General features: G+C 37.0%; 2 protein-coding genes across 13 annotated transcripts in view; both read left to right on the top strand.

Annotated features, from left to right (window-relative positions):
• Positions 1-6,686: 6,686 nt before the first annotated feature.
• c9orf72 (C9orf72-SMCR8 complex subunit) lies at positions 6,687-14,309 on the top strand. Its single transcript, XM_084093869.1, has 10 exons — positions 6,687-6,802; positions 7,232-7,802; positions 7,903-7,998; positions 8,377-8,441; positions 8,521-8,593; positions 8,671-8,787; positions 8,871-9,106; positions 11,200-11,257; positions 11,349-11,458; positions 13,303-14,309. The coding sequence occupies exons 2-10, from the start codon at positions 7,356-7,358 to the stop codon at positions 13,487-13,489; spliced, it is 1,389 nt and encodes a 462-aa protein (XP_083949995.1). The 5' UTR covers positions 6,687-6,802; positions 7,232-7,355; the 3' UTR covers positions 13,490-14,309.
• A 700-nt stretch (positions 14,310-15,009) lies between these two features.
• The window catches only part of kiaa1109 (KIAA1109), a 55,040-nt gene continuing 50,886 nt past the window's right edge, over positions 15,010-19,163 (top strand). For all 12 annotated transcript variants that reach the window (XM_084093674.1, XM_084093669.1, XM_084093673.1 and 9 more), the window contains exon 1: positions 15,010-15,144. The gene's annotated coding sequence lies outside the window, so the exon portion shown is untranslated. The remainder of the gene's footprint in view (positions 15,145-19,163) is intronic.

Below are 19,163 nucleotides of genomic sequence, written 5' to 3'. Positions count from 1 at the left end.
AAAAAAAACAAAAACAAACAGAAAACTGTATCTAGAACTAAGTTCCCATGAGCAAGGATGGCAGACTTTGAATTGCATACTTCCAGGCAAACAACTGCTATTGAAATGAATGGGAATTCTGTTGAATGGTGTTATTGACCTCTTTGATTCAGGTATACAAGCAGCAAAGCCTGCTGAAGCTCTATTGATTTTTACTTACTACAGTTAATCTAAATTGGTCAGGCAGGAGTATTTCGAATTTTCGCACGTCCTGATTTTGCTGAGTTAGACGCGTTCCTGGGTCAACCTATTTGGACATTCCTGTCCAAAAATTTTATCCTAACCATATCTCTACCCCTAAACCAAACCCTACCCATAAGTTATCACTAAAATCTGAGGGAAATGATAGATGAATAACACTGATGTAGAAGGTCCTAACCCTGGTTGTAAGCCTAAACTTGACATAAACTGTAAACTTGTCCCTTAAATATGATTGGTTGATTGGAATGTTGTTGAAACTGACACTCACCTGTCTGTAATTATCTGTAGTGCATTCATATTATTTTTCATTTGTTATACTGAATACTGAGGACTCATTTTCTCTTTTCTTGCTAAGGGTTTTTATGTGGGTTTTTTTATTTTATTCGTAAAGTCCTAGGCTGTATTAGTTCGATTTTCTCTTCTGTGTCACGTTCTACAATGTTTTTAGTAGTGTCATCTTTAAAATCCTCAGTCCAAATCTTGATGTCAGTTCTGTTACGTCTAAGCATTTAATTACCTACTTCTTGCTGTTTACGTTGGACCTTGTATATTGCAACTTGAAGCTATATTTAAACTATATTCCTTCCTGACTCTATCTTAACTCGATTTTAAAAAGGAAAGGCGGATGGTTTAAAATTGTATTTGATATAAGCTCTGCACTGAATTAAATTTAGCCTATTCAAACAGATTACTATTTTAAAGTCTTTCCTCCACTTAAACTGCTTTAGATTGATTGTGTTACACAAAAGTGCACAGAGTTTTTCATCAAGGCAATGTGCCTCAGGTTACTACTTTTTGTATTTGGTGCCAAAAATGGTCCAGCTGTATTAAAGAAACTGCAGGGTGAACCAATAACCTCTACACTACCAGTACCTTAAAGTACCCTGAAGGTATGCTTGTCCTTACGAGGTGAGCTTGTTTTGTTGCACAATCAAAAGCATCTAAATATACCTGAACTAATTATGTCCACGTCTATGACTCACTCATTGAAACAAAATCAGTGTGTCAGCGTGTGCATCATCATCATATGACTAGTGTTCTGTGGCGAGTGCTTGACCTTGCAGTGTTCTGTCAGGACGCGTTTGAGGTGAAAATACCACTTTTCAGTGTGAATGAGTCTTCCTCAGGGACACATTAAAGGATCAGGAATTGATGCATAAAGTCTTGCTTTAAGATGGACCAGGGGAACTGTCTGCGACCCAAGAGACAAACATATTAGAAGGACTTCAGGACATCAGTAAAGAAGAGAATTACCTATGAAATCAAATATTACTACCAACACTAATTATTCTTGAATTAAGTAGTACTACTTTTGAGATCTAACAGAGCGTTGGGACCTGGAAATTGTGACACGTGTCGCAATTTAAGCAATTTGAGCATGCAAATTTCTACGGACACTGCAAAAACCTAATTCAACATTTAATTCATCCAAAATGTTAAAATATTTAATCTACTCCAGTTTACTGCAACACTGCAATCCTTCAGATCTAAAGTTTGTGTTCTTTTAATTTTATCTAAGAGGTCACAACGTGATGTGTCATTCCTCTGTTGGTCACAAATTTGCCGGGCAGAGTTCACCAAAATTGAACTTTGGAAAGCAGCAAAATTTGGATGAGCTTGCATTTCCTGTCTCCCTCATTTGCATGCAAATGAATGGAAGTCAAACTGTGGAATGAAAAGTGTATGTGGCCACCTCTTAACAAGCGGATAACAAAAACACAGTCTGAATCCAAAATCACCCCCTAAACCCTCCATCACTAATTCCCTACTTTAGTCCACTAATACAGTTCACATGACATGAATGATGTGAATGTAAACGAGTGAGCGAATTCGGACAGCGGTTAAGATCGGTTGTACACTCGTTATTGCGGTGCAATGTGGGATAGAATGAGTGCACTTGATAACATCCACAATGGTTTCGGAAACCACTACAAATGGCTGTCCCCTCAAATAGTGCCGTATTTGAGGGTATAGGGGCGATTTCGGAATCAGCCACAGTGCCACACAGTCCAATTCACAAAAGGATGACTCTTATTTTAATGAATCGTTCCATATGACTCACAATCTCATGAGTTAAAAGTTTGAATTAGTCTGACAAATCCTTCATTGAATGAACAAATCCGTCAGAGCAGCTATTAAATGAACAATTGACTCACCTACTCAACGAGTTTCAATGAATCACTTCACTAAAGCCGTTTTTTGCTGCTTTTGCATAATGTGCCACAAAAAAAGCAAAAAAAATTGTTTCACTTTATTTTGATGGTCCCTTTAACACGTTCTGTTGACTATAAGTAACGCTGCACATGTCTACTAACTCTCATTAGAGTGTTAGTTAAGTATTAGTAGACTGGTAGGGTTAGGGTTCGATTAAGTTGACATGTAGTTGCAAAATTACTTATAGTCAGTAGAGTGTCTGTTGGAAGACCATCACAATAAAGTGTTTGCAGATATTAAGCAGACAGTCTACTTATACTCCAATGAAAGTTAGTTGATATATAGTTGCAAAGTTACTTATAGTCAACAGCACGTTCAAAAGGGACCATCAAAATAAAGTGTTACCAAAAAAATATATTCTTTATCTGTATAGCTCATAATCATGTCTTTGTGGATCCCCATTTTTATAGTTTACCATTAGCCTTATGACATTTTCCCTTTCATATTTCATTCTAAAACATTTTTGGTGGGTCTTGAGATTAATTATAACTCTCTAGGTGGGTCTTAGCTCGAAAAGGTTTGGGAACCCCTGCCGCGGTGTGAACAGACCCAGATCAGCAGTTATTTCAACAAGATTTTATTTTACCCACTCTGTTCCTAGACAAAGCTCCAGGGAGGCTGTACACTGCTGTTAGTGTACAGTAAATCACTTCAGATAAAAAGCATCTGCTAAATGACAGGTAATCAATATTTCCACAAGGTCCTGATTTTGAGGGGAAAAAGCTCCACCCAAAACACTCTAAAGACTTTACCCTGTGGATTAGCGTCAGTGGAAAATTGATGTTGGCTAATGATTACCAAGATGGGGTTCATCTCCCCCACATATTTCACTCTGACTGATGGTGAAAGAGGATGAGTTTAGACTAAAGCTTTGCCAGTGCTGCCTGCCAAATAAGCAAAATAAGAAATAAAGGGGAACAACATCACCGGCTGAACCCAAGTCATAAATCTTTGAGCTTCGCTCATTTTAAAATGGCTTCAGTTGCACCATCACAAAACACAACCATCCCTGTGTGTTTGTTTGCCAGGTTTGTTCTTCAGTTCAGACTTTTTATTTTTGCCACTGAAGGCATGCTCGATTTGAGCATTGGCATGCTAACACGATATGTTGCATTTGAGATTTTTTTATTACCCATGGCATTAGAAAGACTGTTCTAGAAAAAAATAACCCATTACCATCCGCAAGGGGCTGGGGCGAGCAGGAGCCATGCATCTCCACTCTTCCACACCACAGAATGATGAGATGAGGAATGGGGTGGAAGGAAATCACTCTGGCAGATGTAATGACTCTGTAAAGAGCAGACATGACAACTGCTAATCAGCACAGCGAGCCCTAATCAGTGAAGAGCGTGTGAGCATTAAGTTTTCATATAGAAACAGATACACATACACACACACAGACTCATCAAGACTCACTCATAATCAGTTTCTCATCATGCTAATACCAAAGCCGCACACGCATCCGTACGGAACTGCAAATAATCTGTTGTTATATTTCTAGCACATTCTGTAGTCAAGCAAATCAAGCAGAAGGCAACAGCTCTAACAAAAGCCTGCACAAATAATTTCCTTCCCATGCCGTCTTGTAACCTGGCCTTTGGATGCATGGATACGGTTGCTAGGCGCCGCCTAAAAGTGTTGCTAACGCTGCTTCGCACTATTGTTGCCATGGCAACCTGAAATGCCTCTGTCTCTCTCTCTCTCTCTGCCATCACAATAAGTCAACGAGGTTTGTGGCATTGTAATGGAAAACTGAGAGCACAATATATATCACCCAACAACAGTGGTTTGAGGTGGCGAGGGTCAAGTGGTGTATTTAACCACCAAATTGAGATCAGTGGAACAGTTCAGCAAGGTTGGATGTGGTCAATGTGTATTACACACCAAGAGGTAGAAGGATGAGGTGCCAATCAGAAGGTTAAGAGTGAGGACAATACTGCAGATGACTAAAGCGATGTCCGAAATCGAATACTTCCCTAATATATAGCATGCAAAAAACAGTACGCCAACAGAGTAGTGCGTCCGAATGCATAGTATTCGAAAAACAGTAGGCGAAGAGTCTCTGGATGACCTAATACTTCCGACGAGTGCGCATTTGCAGGACACTTTACTATCCTATGAGGCCACTGGAGAGGATTTATGAATGGCAGTGAAGCGACGCAACTGACGCTGGTAGGTCAGGTGACAGTACATGGCGGATGCAGTATGTCTGAAGATGTGTATCATTTCGAAGGCTGCGTCACCCGGAGGTCGCATTTGTCGGCTGCATACATAATAGATGCTGCCTCACTTCAGTAAAGTAACCGTTATTCCATCATTCCAAAGTCATAAGGAAGTTACAACAATTTACAGCTAATAACGGGTCAATTTTATAATGGTTACTTTTCTGAAATAAGACATCCTTGATGACGAATGCGACTGACAAATGTGACACAGAATTGGGTGCTTCTCAATTTTTTTATTTGTGCATCCTAGTTTCTTTTCCTCACGTCTTAGCTCCACCCCTTAGGATGCGAGGGAAGGATACAACTGTGTATCCTCGCTCATGACTCCTCAGGAAGCTTCCTAACTCCTCGTGGGGCAATTAGATATTTGAGATGTCCTTCAAGATGGGTGAATTTGATCGGTCTCTGGATCACATGCTGGAGAATTGAGGAAACATCAATTTGAGTATTGAGAAGCACCCATTGAATTTCTTTCATACTTTATAGAACATACTTTTTTTTAATGGTCGGAAGTTCAAATTCAAAAGTTGTATTGCCATCCTAGTAGGTACTACCTACTCAGACAGTAGCCTATGCGATTTGGGCGATTCAGTGTAGAGTGACCACAAGGGACGTTTCATCTCTAATTTAGAGAATTGAAATATGGGCTAGGGTACAGATGATTTTTTTCCCATTAAATTTTTAATCTGCATAACTGTTTTACAACCTAACATTCACATCAACTTCTATTTGACCCATGAAAAATAAATGGATACTATCTATCTATATTTGTTTTTAGCAATATTTTGCCTCAGATTATGCCTTTAAAAACGTAGCCTGGTGTGCTAGTAGCCTACCAGTGTAAATGATATCATATAACTTTGATAGTTACATTAATGTGCCTTGATATATCTTTAAAAAATGCTTATGTAGATTAGTTTTCTTGCACTCATACATATGCCCGATTTCACAGACAGCTAGGGCTTGGATTAAGCCAGGACTACCTTAGTTTAATTAGGACATTTAAGTAGCTTTTATAAATGTGCTTTGGGAAAAAAAACATTACCGGTGTGAATCTTGACACAAAACAATGGCAGTGACATATTTTAAATATGTCAATGCAAGTTGCTTTCAGTTAAAATTCAAACATGCATTTTAGTCTAGGACTAGACTTAAGCCTTGTCTGTGAAACCAGGCAAAGGGGGGATAGTGTTTTAATACCCTTTTGGTTGGGAAAATCATGTATTTACCTGCAGTGATAAAAACGATCCTCGCTGGCAAACGATAGCATTTTCAGGTTTGTTTCAGTGGACTGTGGCTATAGGTGAAAATCCACTTCATCTGGCGCTCTAACGTTATTTGTTCTTCGTGTTGTTATAACAATATATCGTAACGTTACTTTGTCAGGTGGAATGAGAAAGTGATCCAAATGATTCATTCATTTGGATCACTTTCTCATTCCCCCTGACAAAGTAACGTTACGATATATTGTTATAACAACACGAAGAACTTCAGTCCGTTGGTGAAGATTGATTCAGACTAAATGGCGAACCGATTTACTAACACTTGAATAGAACCGCAAGATTCATTTGCAAATTGGGTTGGTTGGTTCTGACAGCCGACAGAAAGTAGCCTACATACACATGATGTCAAATGATCCTCAGTTCGTTAATAATACGTTAATCTTCCACGTCAGACAAGGATTTATCAGTAACAATTAAATGGGACACAGCAAAAAAAAGGCTATTTTCCAGCGACGCCCCTAGAATAGTGTATATTAAATAACACTGAAGTGTAAAGCAATACAACCCCGATTTAGCTGTGGTGTCAGGGCATGGTAGACAAAAAACAACAATAATTGAATATAATAGCAATGTAATGTACAATGCAGTTCGATACTATAATATAACAGCGGTATCTTCCTCAATACAGATCACAGCCTAAAGTGATGGTTTGACAAAACAACTCACAAGGTAATTCAATTTCCCCCCGGTCTCGGGTAATCAAATTACTCGTTAACCCGCCAGAGGGCGCTGTTGTGCCCAGCGCTTCAGCAACGCGCTTCTTCGCAGCCTTCTGCCAATGACAGCAGAGAACCGGGAAAGGGAGGACGAATGTGTTGTTGTTGTTTTGAGCTAAAACGGGTAAGATTCTGTATGTGTAACATATTGGCGACAATATATATATATATATATATATATATATATATATATATATATATATATATATATATTCATTACGATAATTCAAGCTAACGCAGATGAATTTGATAGATGGAAGTCGCGGTGTAGTGATTAACATTAGCTTGATGTGTGTTGACAACAGACTGCGGTGTTGACATACAGTACATTAAGCTCTGTGGCTGCTCTAAATTATTTTGCATACTCTGAGGTCAAAAAGCTTGTATGTGTGCTTTTTTTTCTTTAAAAGAAAATGATATTTTTCAGCCAAAATGTGTCTAGGTTAGAAGTCAACAATGCAATGTTATAATGTTATACTGGCTGGCCTGGTTTACTTGTCATGCCACTGTTTTCACTTTCTAGTCCACTGTATTTTCTCTTCCTCTCTAACAGATTGCATGAGGGCAGTGCAACAGCAGAGGGATGTTACAGTCTGTTTGTCACCAGACTCACCACTGACTTCTGCATTGTGAGACTGACAGTAGTGTGACTGTAAAGGTCAGCTTGAGTGGCCGTCATGTCCGCAGCCTGTCCCCCGCAGTCTCCAGCTGTGGCTAAGACTGAAGTGCTGGTTGAGGACTGGTGTCCCATGTTGGCTGCGACCTTCGCTTACTGGGACAACATCCTGGGACCTCGTGTACGCCACATCTGGGCCCCCAAAGGCCAGGGGTTGTCGCTGCTCAGTGATGGAGAGGTTACGTTTCTGGCCAATCACACGCTGAACGGTGAGATTTTGCGAAATGCGGAGAGCGGCGCAGTGGATGTGAAATTCTTCGTCTTGGCGGAAAAGGGAGTCATCATCGTCTCACTGATTTTTGACGGAGAACTCAAGGGTGATAAGAACACTTGCGCTCTGTCAATCATCTTGCCGCAGTCAGAGCTCAGTTTCTACCTGCCACTGCACAGCGTGTGTGTGGAGAGACTCAAACACATTATCCGCAAGGGACGCATCTGCATGCAGAAGGTTTTTGCTTCGAGTTGTGTACTTAAATTGTACTTGAATCCAGCTGTTGATTGTTTGTTTTGTAATGCTTATTTGTGTGTGTGTGTGTTTTATCTTGTAGGGTTACAACATAATCTCTATGTTGTCATCTGAGATTGTTCCCATAATGGAGCTTCTCACTTCCATGAAGAAACACAGCGTACCAGAGGAGGTGGATGTGAGTATTTTGACATTTTTTAGAGGCTTTTGTAAGTTTTTTGTTCACAGTGAGAATTTAGTTTAGACAGAAAGTGATGAGAACTGAAGGAGATTGGGATGTGAGGCAAACTCAGATTGCTTCTCCAATATTTAAAAAATAGATTAATCAATTAATGAACATTGTAAATACTTACAAATATATTTTGTTCATTAAATATATATTGTATTATTTATCATTTAAAAATGCCATCGTACGAGCAAACAAAAACACTGATTGGTTTCTAAGGGTGGATCTTGCTGCAAACATTTGATCTTTTTATGACAGTTTTGAAAAATTGAATGTTTTTCTCTCTCACTCTCACTGAACCATATAAAGAAATAATTTTCCTTGTTACAGCTAAAGGACACTGTGCTCAACGATGATGATATTGGAGACAGCTGTCATGAAGACTTTTTGCACAAGTAAGACATATTACATCTTTAGTAGAAGTCAATGATCTGAATTGAGTCTAGTAAGGTTTGCCATCTTTCTCAATCATAGGGCTATCAGCTCTCATCTTCAGACCTGTGGCTGCTCCATGGTGGTTGGCAGCAATCCTGAGAAAGTCAATAAGGTACACATTCCTGCATAGATATTTCTCTACATTCACACCTTAGTATGTAAGCCAAATAATGATGTTTCCTTTTGTAGATAGTGCTCACGCTGTGTCTCTTCCTCACTCCTGCGGAGAGAAAGTGCTCTCGACTCTGTCACCCCGATGGCTCGTTTAAATATGACACAGGCCTCTTTGTTCAGGGCCTTCTTAAGGTATCCACAGCATCCCTCCATGGGAAACTTATAACTGCTGCCCATTACTACCCATAATAATTAAGGACTCTTCTCTTTCCCAGGACTCCACTGGCAGCTTTGTGTTACCCTACCGGCAGGTTCTGTACTCCCCGTACCCCACCACCCACATCGACGTGGACATTAACACGGTGAAGCAGATGCCACCCTGCCACGAGCACACGTATCATCAGCGGCGCTACATGCGCTCTGAGCTCAGTGCCCTTTGGAGGGCCGCCAGCGAGGATGACATCAGTTCAGACAACCTCATCAATGCCCAGGACTCCTACACCCCAGATTTGTATGATCCCTACATACCTTCTTAGTCTGGAAGCTGTATTATGATTGGCTGTTTCTTACTGTCAGGATAACAAGCTCTCGTGGTCTTCTATTCAAATACACAGAATTTAAAAATATATACAGTACAGGTCAAAAGTTTGGAAACATTACGTTTTTTTATATTTTTGAAAGAAGTCTCTAATGCTTATCAAGGCTGCGTTTATTTGATCAAAAATACAGAAAAAAAACAGTAATATTGTGAAATATTATTACAACTTAAAATAATAGTTTTCTATTTGAATATACTTAAAAAAATTATTTATTCCTGTGATGCAAAGCTGAATTTTCAGCATCATTACTCCAGTCTTCAGTGTCATGTGACATCCAGTCTATCACATGATCCTTTAGAAATCATTCTAATATTCTGATTTATTATGAGTGTTGGAAACAGTTCTGCTGCCTAATATATTTGATGAATAAAAGGTTAAAAAGAACTGCATTTATTCAAAATAAAAAAATATTTTCTAATAATATAAATCTTCTTTACTATTACTTTTTATCAATTTAACACATCCTTGCTGAATAAAAGTATTGATTTATTTCAAAAAAAGAAAGAAAAAAATTACTGACCCCAAATTACTGACCAGTAGTATATATTGTTGTTACAAAATATATCTATTTTTAAAACATTTGCTTCTTTTTTTATTTTTTATTTTATTTTTTTTACTTTTTATTCATCAAAGTATCCTTAAAAAAGTATCACAGGTTATGAAAAAATATTAAGCAGCAGAACTGGCTCCAACTTTGATAATGAATCATCATATTAGAATGATTTCTAAAGGATCATGTGATAGACTGGAGTAATGATCCTGAAAATTCAGCTTTGCATCACAGAAATAAATGATCATTTAAAGTATAATAAATTGAAAACCAATTATTTTAAATTGTAATAATATATCACAATATTAAAAAAAAAATTCTGTATTTTTGATCAAATAAATGCAGGCTTGATGAGCAGAAGAAACTTCTTTCAAAAACATTAAAAATAGTAATGTTTCCAAACTTTTGACCTGTACTGTATATGTAAGGGATAATCAGTCAGTTGGTTATTATTGCAAAGTAAATCATGATGCAAAGCAGTATCATGAAGGGTTTTTTTGTGTGGTTTTTTTCTGCTTATTATACCACTACTTAAATTAATAAAGATATTAAATGTGAAAGGATAGAGATCACAGAGAGATACAAGATACATCAACTACTGTGCAAGTTGGATGGCAAGGACAAAAGTCAATTACATAGTTTAGCGGTCAGTGTACACAAAATATTTGAGAATCCTCAGAATGTAGCGAATGACCAATCAGAATCAGGTATTCCAGAGATCCACCATAATAAATGTCATTAAATCACAGAGGACCTGTTAAAATATTTGGTAACGCTTTACAATAAGGTTTACAAATTAGCTAATGCATTAGGTATCATGAACTAACAACGAACAAACAGCATTTTTACAGCATTTATTAATCTAGGTTAAATCTTAATTTATTTATAAATGTACTATTGTTCATTGTTAATTCATGTTCATACTTATATACTACAGTTAAAAATGTCGAGCTCAGCAAAATTTTAATAAATTAATTATTTTATTCAGCGATGTAGCAGTGTATTAAATTGATTATACAATATTTATATTTCTTTGGAACTTTCTATTCAGCAAATAATCCAGAAAGATTTCCACAAAAATATTATGCAGCACAACTATTTTCAACATTGATAATAATAATAATAACTTGAGCCTCAAATCAGCATATTAGAATGATTTCTGGAGGATCATGTGATACTGAAGACTGAAGTAATGATTCTGAAAATTCAGCTTTGCCATCACAGGAATAAATTACATTTTAAAATACATTAAATTTGAAAGCAGTTATTTTAAACTGTAATAATATTTGAGGGCACTCACCATATCATTCGCTCGATATGATATAATCACGTCAAGTAGTCAGCTTCTGAACCTTATTTTATAGAATTAAAAGTAGCTCTTAAAGTTTCTTAAGAGGATATAAGAGGCTTCTTGAACACTCTGAATCGCTAACTAATCTTTATGGCTTTTCTTAGGAATATATTTCAGGATGTGATGCACAAAGACATGCTTGTGAAGTCCTTCATAGATGAGGTAAGCCTGCTGTGACTCCTTTTTGACTCCCTTTCTTCCTCCACTTTGGCATTGATAACGTGTGTGTGAATGCATCTTTGTTGGTTTCTAGGTGTTTCTGTTGAAACCAGGTCTGTCTCTGCGGAGTGTGTATTTGTCCCACTTCCTTCTTCTGCTGCACAGGAAGGCCCTGACACTGCTCCGATATATTGAGGATGAGACGTAAGTACAGCAGCTTTGAGCTCACAACCTCACCAACCACTTTAGTCTCAGCCTTAAATGTTATGCCCACGGACAGTTGGCTGAACGTCTGATGCATATGGCACAAAATATGGGAAATGCTTTGGGAGGTTCGAAGTTGTCTTCTGATTGGTTGAGTTCTCAAGAATTTCTGGGAGACTTGCATGTTGCATTCTTTAAAATGGCCAGCAGTCATATCACCCTGTAGCCCAAGACTGGTAGCCCACTGAAGCTAAGCAGGGTCGAGCCTGGTCTGTGTGGGTCCTAACGCCCCAGTATAGTGACGGGGACACTCTACTGTCAAAAAGCAACGTCCTTCGGATGAGACGTTAAGCCGAGGTCCTGACTCTCTGTGGTCATTAAAAATTCCAAATTTGTCCAGTGGCCTCTGTCCATCATGGCCTCCTAATCCCCATATATACTCATTGGCTTCATCACTCTGTCTCCTCTCCACCAATAAGCTGGTGCAGTATGTCTGCTGTCTAATCATCCAGATGGATGCTGCACATTGGTGGTGGTTGAGGAGATTCCCCCCCTTCTATGTAAAGCGCTTTGAGTGCTGAGAAAAGCGCTATATAAATGTAATGAATTATTATTATTATTATTTAACGGTCCACCTGGAAACAAAGCTGTCGTGAACCCCATTGTGTAAAAAAAGAAAGCCGTCGTGTTTACAACTGTGACAATAAATGCTTATTATGATCAACTAAACGCTGGATTTTCAAAAGTTTTTGAAGTTCACAGCAACATTATTACGCTTATTAACATTATTGTTGTTGCAGTTGCACGCTGGTCTGTTATTATAGGGTCATCGACTTTAAATTTCCGTTCCTCTAAACATGATGCTGAACAAAACAAGCTGTGATTGGTTGCTTTACATCTCAGTCAGATGTCCTCTTGGAGTCCAGACCTTCTGCCATTAGTAACATTAAACACAATCTTTGTAGTATCATGTAAAGGTGGGTGATATACACTGCCATTGAAAAGTTATGGGTTGGCTGCATATATTTGATCAAAAATACAGTAAAAACAGTAAGTATTTTAAAATAATTAAAATTGTAATATTGTCTTTCTATTTGAATACATTTTATATTTGCTGCTAAAGAAACATTTCTTATTATCATCAATGTTGAAAACAGTTGTGCTGTTTAATTTTTTGTGAAAACTGAGACATTTTTTCATGATTCTTTGATTAATAGAAAGTTCAAACGAGCAGCATTTGAAATATAAATCTTTTGTAACATTATAAAAGTCTTTAATCTCACTTGTGATCAATGTAATGCTCCTTGGTGGATAAAAGTTTAATTCCTTAAAAAATTTTTTACTGTCCACAAATTATTTATTGGTAGTGTAAGCAAAGATTTATAGCATAATTTAACATTTTTGGTCAGTTTTATTTTAGCAGTCGCAATAATGAATATTGTGATGGAATTTTATCGATAAGTAACAAATAATTTAATATAATATTTAGCTGTTTTTTTCTGCTCCGTGTTGCTTATTTCAATTCAAACGAAAAAAATGTGCACTCTTTTTTTAGTTAAACATGATAAAATTCATGATGCAAGCTTCTATCCATTACAATACCCCTTCACTGGCATACCTGAAACCTAAATTCAAGTTTGATTCAGGAGTGTATAATAATTCCTGAGGTAATTCACAAAGTACGATTGCATGTCCATGTTTGTCAGCAGCAGAGTATGCACTGGTAAAAAATAGTTTGGCATCGTTAGAAACAGTAACTAAGGGGAGTGTAGGTCATGATCATGTTGTTTACTGTATATCCAGGTAGATATCCAGGTAATATTGATTATTATTGATGATTACAGGCAGAAGGGGAAGAAACCTTTCAGATCTCTGCGCAATCTGAAGACTGATTTAGACTTAACGGTGGAAGGGGACTTGAATATCATCATGGCGATGGCGGAGAAGCTGCGGGCAGGCCTTCACTCCTTCGTTTTTGGGAAGTCTTTCCTTACCAGCATGCAGGAGCGTGACCTCCTCATGAGCTTCTGACCTCTGAACCCTGTGCTCATCACACCACAGGACAATTTGGGCTCTCTTGCATCTTTAGGCTCATTTCAAATATGTTTATATGTGCTTTTTGTTGACAGCATTCTGAACAATATCTGCTGCTTAAAAATCAGTTGGTGCAATTTTGCTTTGAAGTAATGATAATCTGCTTAGTGATGCTGGTAAATTCATATTTGTGTGAAAAAACTTCTTGATGGTCCTAGACACTTCACTTCTGCTAACATAACACATAAATTGGTGAGGTGTAACATGGCAAGGAACAAAGTTGAAGTAATTTAATGACTTTCATCTTGTTTAAATTAAAGCTTTAATTAAAGTAACCTTTGCTATGTAATAACATTCCCTGGCCTTTTATCTATGATTGTCTGTAGACTTTACAGAATTCAGATGACAGATCTGTTATTTCGCAGAACCGCATTTGTGGCTGGGAGACTTTTCTTTGTTCCTTAACTTGAATTAAAAAAAAAAGAAACTTATTGTTAATTAAATGGCTCAAACTTTTGCATTTGGTTTGGGGCATTAATATAGGAAACCTGGTGGGAAAAGCAAAGTGCAACTTGACTCACTATATCTAAATACAGTCAAATCTCTGGTGTACAATGTGCAAGGAAGTCAGCAAATAACAGGAAGGACCCCATAGACATCTTGCTTTTATTTCGAAGTGTTCTTCCACAAAGTATTACATTACTTCACTGCTGTGTATGTTATCAAACAGACACTGCATTAATGGTAGACATCTACATTGATACATTTCAAGTTGTAAATGTGTTGACTTAATAAATTGTGCCTTTTGTTTGTGAAACATGACTTATTTTATTATACCCGTTAACATCCTTTCTTGAACTTTGTATTTTTCGAAAAGAACATTTAAAAAAAATGTTGGCTTATATTTGATGAGATAACAGCACACTTCATTACTGTAGTCATGGAGGGTTGGAACAGGAACAGCAAATAGCCAAACTTATGAGGGGGTAAAAAAAAACAAACCTGTGGGACAAGCTATTGTAGAACTCTATACTCTGTATTTGGAAAATATTTTAGAAAAAAAAAAAAAATATATACATATATATTCACACATTTAATATTGTGTAAAACATTTTACAGCACTGACATAAAGCAGTGCTCAGTGTTATATTAAGCATATCTTTAATAATCCCATATTATTTGCACATAATGCTACGTTCTACAGACAGTTATTGGCTGAAAAAAATAACGGTTTTAACATTATTTTCAATGAAGACCACTTTAAATAATTTGTTTTATTCATTAATTTGTTAAAATCGTAAATTAAGGGATCGCTTTTCGTGTTTTCTTTCCCCCCTCGTTGACAGTTCATTGATCTACTGACTTCAGGCTTGCGTTCAACCTGACACAATTATCTTGATTTTTATTGGCTACACTCCATGTCACTCACGCTTAGGATCTACGACCTCGCCCTCTGATTGGCCCTGTCGTCCACAACAGATATGTGATTGGTTAAACCTGGCACATGACCACAAAACAGGAAATCCATGTAAATACTCCGGAAAAGAAATCATTAGTTTGAGAAATGGGTGCTGTCGGCTGAGAGCAGTACAAGAGAACAGCTCTAAAGATCATGGCAACGTGAAATGTAATTCCACACTCTACAAGGCGAGGTAGGTACGCTGCGTGTTCCCAAACAGGTCGCGTGTGTGTGTGTATGTGATCACGGGCTGCGGCCTACGATACAGTAGAGATTGTCTGGATTTGATCCTAGATCACCTGCTGAGCTCAAGCGCTGCTGTCATACACAGCCATCTGTTCGTTGCATTAAATATGATCATAACCCGACTAATAAAGTTGACTGATATCTGGTCTTGCTCTTCAGAATCATCATAAGGTTGTGCTTGACATGCCAGGAGCGAACGCGTAATTAATACTATCCATCATAATCATCGTGTCGGTTATTTTATAAGGTTTATTTTGATCTGCTGCTATAATCTGTGTGGTTTATCCACATCGAGTTGCATTATTGTACAGTTTACGTTGGACGTAGACATACAATGGTCCAGTTGTCACACAGAAATAATGAGCTCCATTATTGTGCAACATGCCTCACCTTTTGCCGAAGCAGTTCATGGTACCGAATGTTTTGTATGAGAGATGTAACATTAGATGTCCTTGTTTAGAATCCCCCCCGGCTGTATTAAAGCACAACAGTTCCGCCTTTAAATCTGTTTGAAAGAGTAGCGATAACTGTCAGATGTCACGGTGAGCTAACCGGGTAATTAGACTCACTTGACACTACATTCTAGAGTTGCACTGGTGTTGACATCTCTGTTTCATTTTCATTTTGGCTGTCACATTAATAGTTAATTTTCTGCCAATATTTTAAATTGTTGACTTGGTATACGATACACCCGATCTTTCGTGTAAATAAATACGGGGCACAGTCTTTGCTCAGGCTTAATTTTCTCATAAAGCACATTTTAAGGATTATGTACAGTCAGATTGTTTGTTGAGTAGCAGGGTTCTGATTAGTTTATTTTGCAATAATGACCAGCTAACTGTTGTACATTTAATATTGTTGTACATATAACTATTATACATTTAATATTGAAACATAATGTTACTTAATATTGAAACATGGGGACAGACAAACACGAGTAGCTATATACTGTGATTGACGGTGTAATATTTAGGGAAATACAATGCAATACTTGACGTATGATTTCGCAATAGTTTATATCTTCATATAGGTAAGCACCTTGATTCTTCCAAATCCTTTCAGAGATATGTTACTATAAATGTATACTATAAACTATTACTTCAATGAATTACATTGTTAATTTTTGTGGAAATATTTTATTCATAAGCATTAATTCTCTAACTCGCAGCCTACTTTTTCACATTTCTCATTTGAAACTGAAGCATTTCTTAAATCTTTTAGGTTGATTAAAAACAAGAGAAGTGACAGATTCTTGAAATATTTTGATGATTTTTTTTATAATACCGCTGGTGCATAATGGTTTCCTGTTTATAATGTTATCTCTTTTTCTTTCTTTTTTTCTTTATTTCTCTTATTTTGTAGACTAGCGGTTCTATCTGTTCTGCCTTTTTTATAATAATAATAAAAAACAAAACAAACAACAGTAAGAGTCATAAATGGATCAGATGAAAAAGAAATACTGGTCCCACTTTATATTAAGTGTCTTTAACTACTATGTACTAACATCGAAATTAATCATTTGATACAATGGCTTTATTGTGTACATGTTTTTACATTGTACTTATGTTTTGAAAATACCTGCATGTAATTACAGCTGTAATTAATTTATGTAATTACACTGTTGACCCTTCCCTTACACCTTAACCCACTCTTAAACCTACCCATACCACCACACCTGTCCCTGACCTTACCCGTATCACACCTCTATAGCAGAAAAAGTGCTTTTACAATACAACATGAACACAATAAGTACATTGTACTTATTTTTCGATGTAAGTACAAAGTACTTACAGCCACTTTATATAAAGTGGGACCAAAATACTTGATGTTTGATTTGAACGCTGTGTTTCTGTAACTTCTTCTGAAGTGCTCTGCTTGTTATTAGTTCAGAGCAGAACATGTCATAACAGATCTGAGGAATTCTACTGAACATTTGCACTATTTGTCTGTATCAGGAATTTGCATCAAACTAAACCAATGCAAGCTTGAGCTAATGCTATTTAGCGAAAACATTAGTTTGATGGAGACAATTATAGCCATTAGCCATGACAAAGCTGCTGGTGAAAATGAGAGACCTTTTACTGGCTGTGTGTAGCACCCACAGTTCTGCATATCCGTTAGAAGGAAGTTTATAAGGTTTGATTATTCTGTCACAATGTAATAACTTGTTGGTAAAAATGCTTTTTTTAATAAAGGATGGGCTCAAAAGCAGAGCTGCAGCTTATAGCAAAGCACTGTGGCTCATTTTACACACTATAAAATATAAAGTTAACTCAATTAAAAAAAAAAAAAAAGGCAACCAGCTTTTCTCAACTTCCAAAGTTGTAGATTTTCCAATACATTTTTAGAAAATTAGACTAGTTGTTCACTATAATTACCATTTTAAGGTAAAATAAAGCTTCCCCAGCAAGTACATCTGAATGAAGTCTATTAAGAGTTTGTTGAAAGTTAAACAGGGGTTTGATTGAACCTAGTCTAACTTTAAGAAAAGAGTTTCCACAACTGTTGCACTGAAGTCCAGTGAACTCAAAGCTGCTTAGCAATTGATAGCTGAGTAGTTCAAGGAACTTCTATTTAAAATTTTAAAATGTAATATTTTGGTAGTCAATAGATCAGTCTTAAAAATAGCGTGTCTGACAAAATGGAAGTTGTATTTTTCACAGTGCATACGGAGAAACAACAAGAAACGGCTGCTTAATAAAGTATGGAAAATGTCATATAAAACTAAATGGCGAGTTGGTGACCATATAGTTCAAAAGCTTCATATATGGACATCAGAAAGAAACATTTAATAATCAAGAAGTCTCAAATGGTACCTTTAATGTTGAAGTTACTTCAATTGTTGCTCAAGTACTTGCACAACTTTTCCTGAAGATTTGAGGAAAGGGAAGCGGCCATTTCTGTTTTAGATTTGTACACTTAACAATTGAAGACTGCTCCTCTTGTTCAGTAGCAGACTTCTTCTATCTTTAAAACTTTTAGACTTTACCAGAGGTTAGACTAGAGTCAACCTCAGCACTAATTCAAACAGATGGTTCTCCTCTTGTGTAAGCCTGAGAGAAGGCTGAGAAGAAAGATGTGTCTTGACTTGAAGACGCTTCACATCATTGATATACAACAGACCCTGTGATACTCAGCCGGAGATTTTTACCATAGACTCACAGATATAATCACTATAGAATCTCATTATCTTAACACACCTGCTTCTGTCACATGATGAACTGACATAATTTGCTCCTGTCTCGTATCTTTTCATCTAAAAATGATCTCTCATGCTGACATCTGTCTGTCATGCTAGAATCAAAGATCATTATCAAAAGCAATATATTCTTTACAAATAGCAGCCTCTGGTTTCACGGTCACACAAATGTGTTCATGCCTAGAGTGTTGCATGCAAATAATAGGGTACAATTAAGATGAGCATTGTGCCTGCAACTGCTTCTTTACTTGCCTGAGTGAGCTGTTTTACAATCATGCATTTTGTCAGACTGATTTTGTGCAATATTTAATGTGTTAGAATTATTATTATTTATTTTTTAAAATGTTTTACATGATAAATTATCTAAACAGTGTGGTGGATAAGTCTGTATGTATATGCAAAAGTGTCTCAGTGTGTGAATGAGTGTTTGCAGCTGAATGGAAACAGCTTGTACTGTTTAAGTAGTTCTTTTTTCGGATATCTTACAATTACAGATTTATGGTGCATTTGGGTTATTTTGGATTTAAGGTGGATTAAAAGTGGATTTGCTCCTCCTTTTTCGAACATGCAAAACCAAAAATTCGAAAACCAGTTAGTATCTGGTGTGGCCATCATTTGCCTCACGCAGTGCAACACATCTGCTTCACATAGAGTTGATCAGGTTGTTGATTGTGGCTTGTGGAATGTTGGTCGACTCCTCTTCAATTGCTGTGTGAAGTTGCTGGATATTGGCAGGACCTGGAACATGCTGTCATATACGCCGATCC

This window comes from Abramis brama, assembly GCF_963993115.1.
Source record: "Abramis brama genome assembly, chromosome: 19".
NCBI lineage: Eukaryota > Metazoa > Chordata > Actinopteri > Cypriniformes > Leuciscidae > Abramis > Abramis brama.
This window is presented reverse-complemented; position numbering and strand designations above follow the sequence as displayed.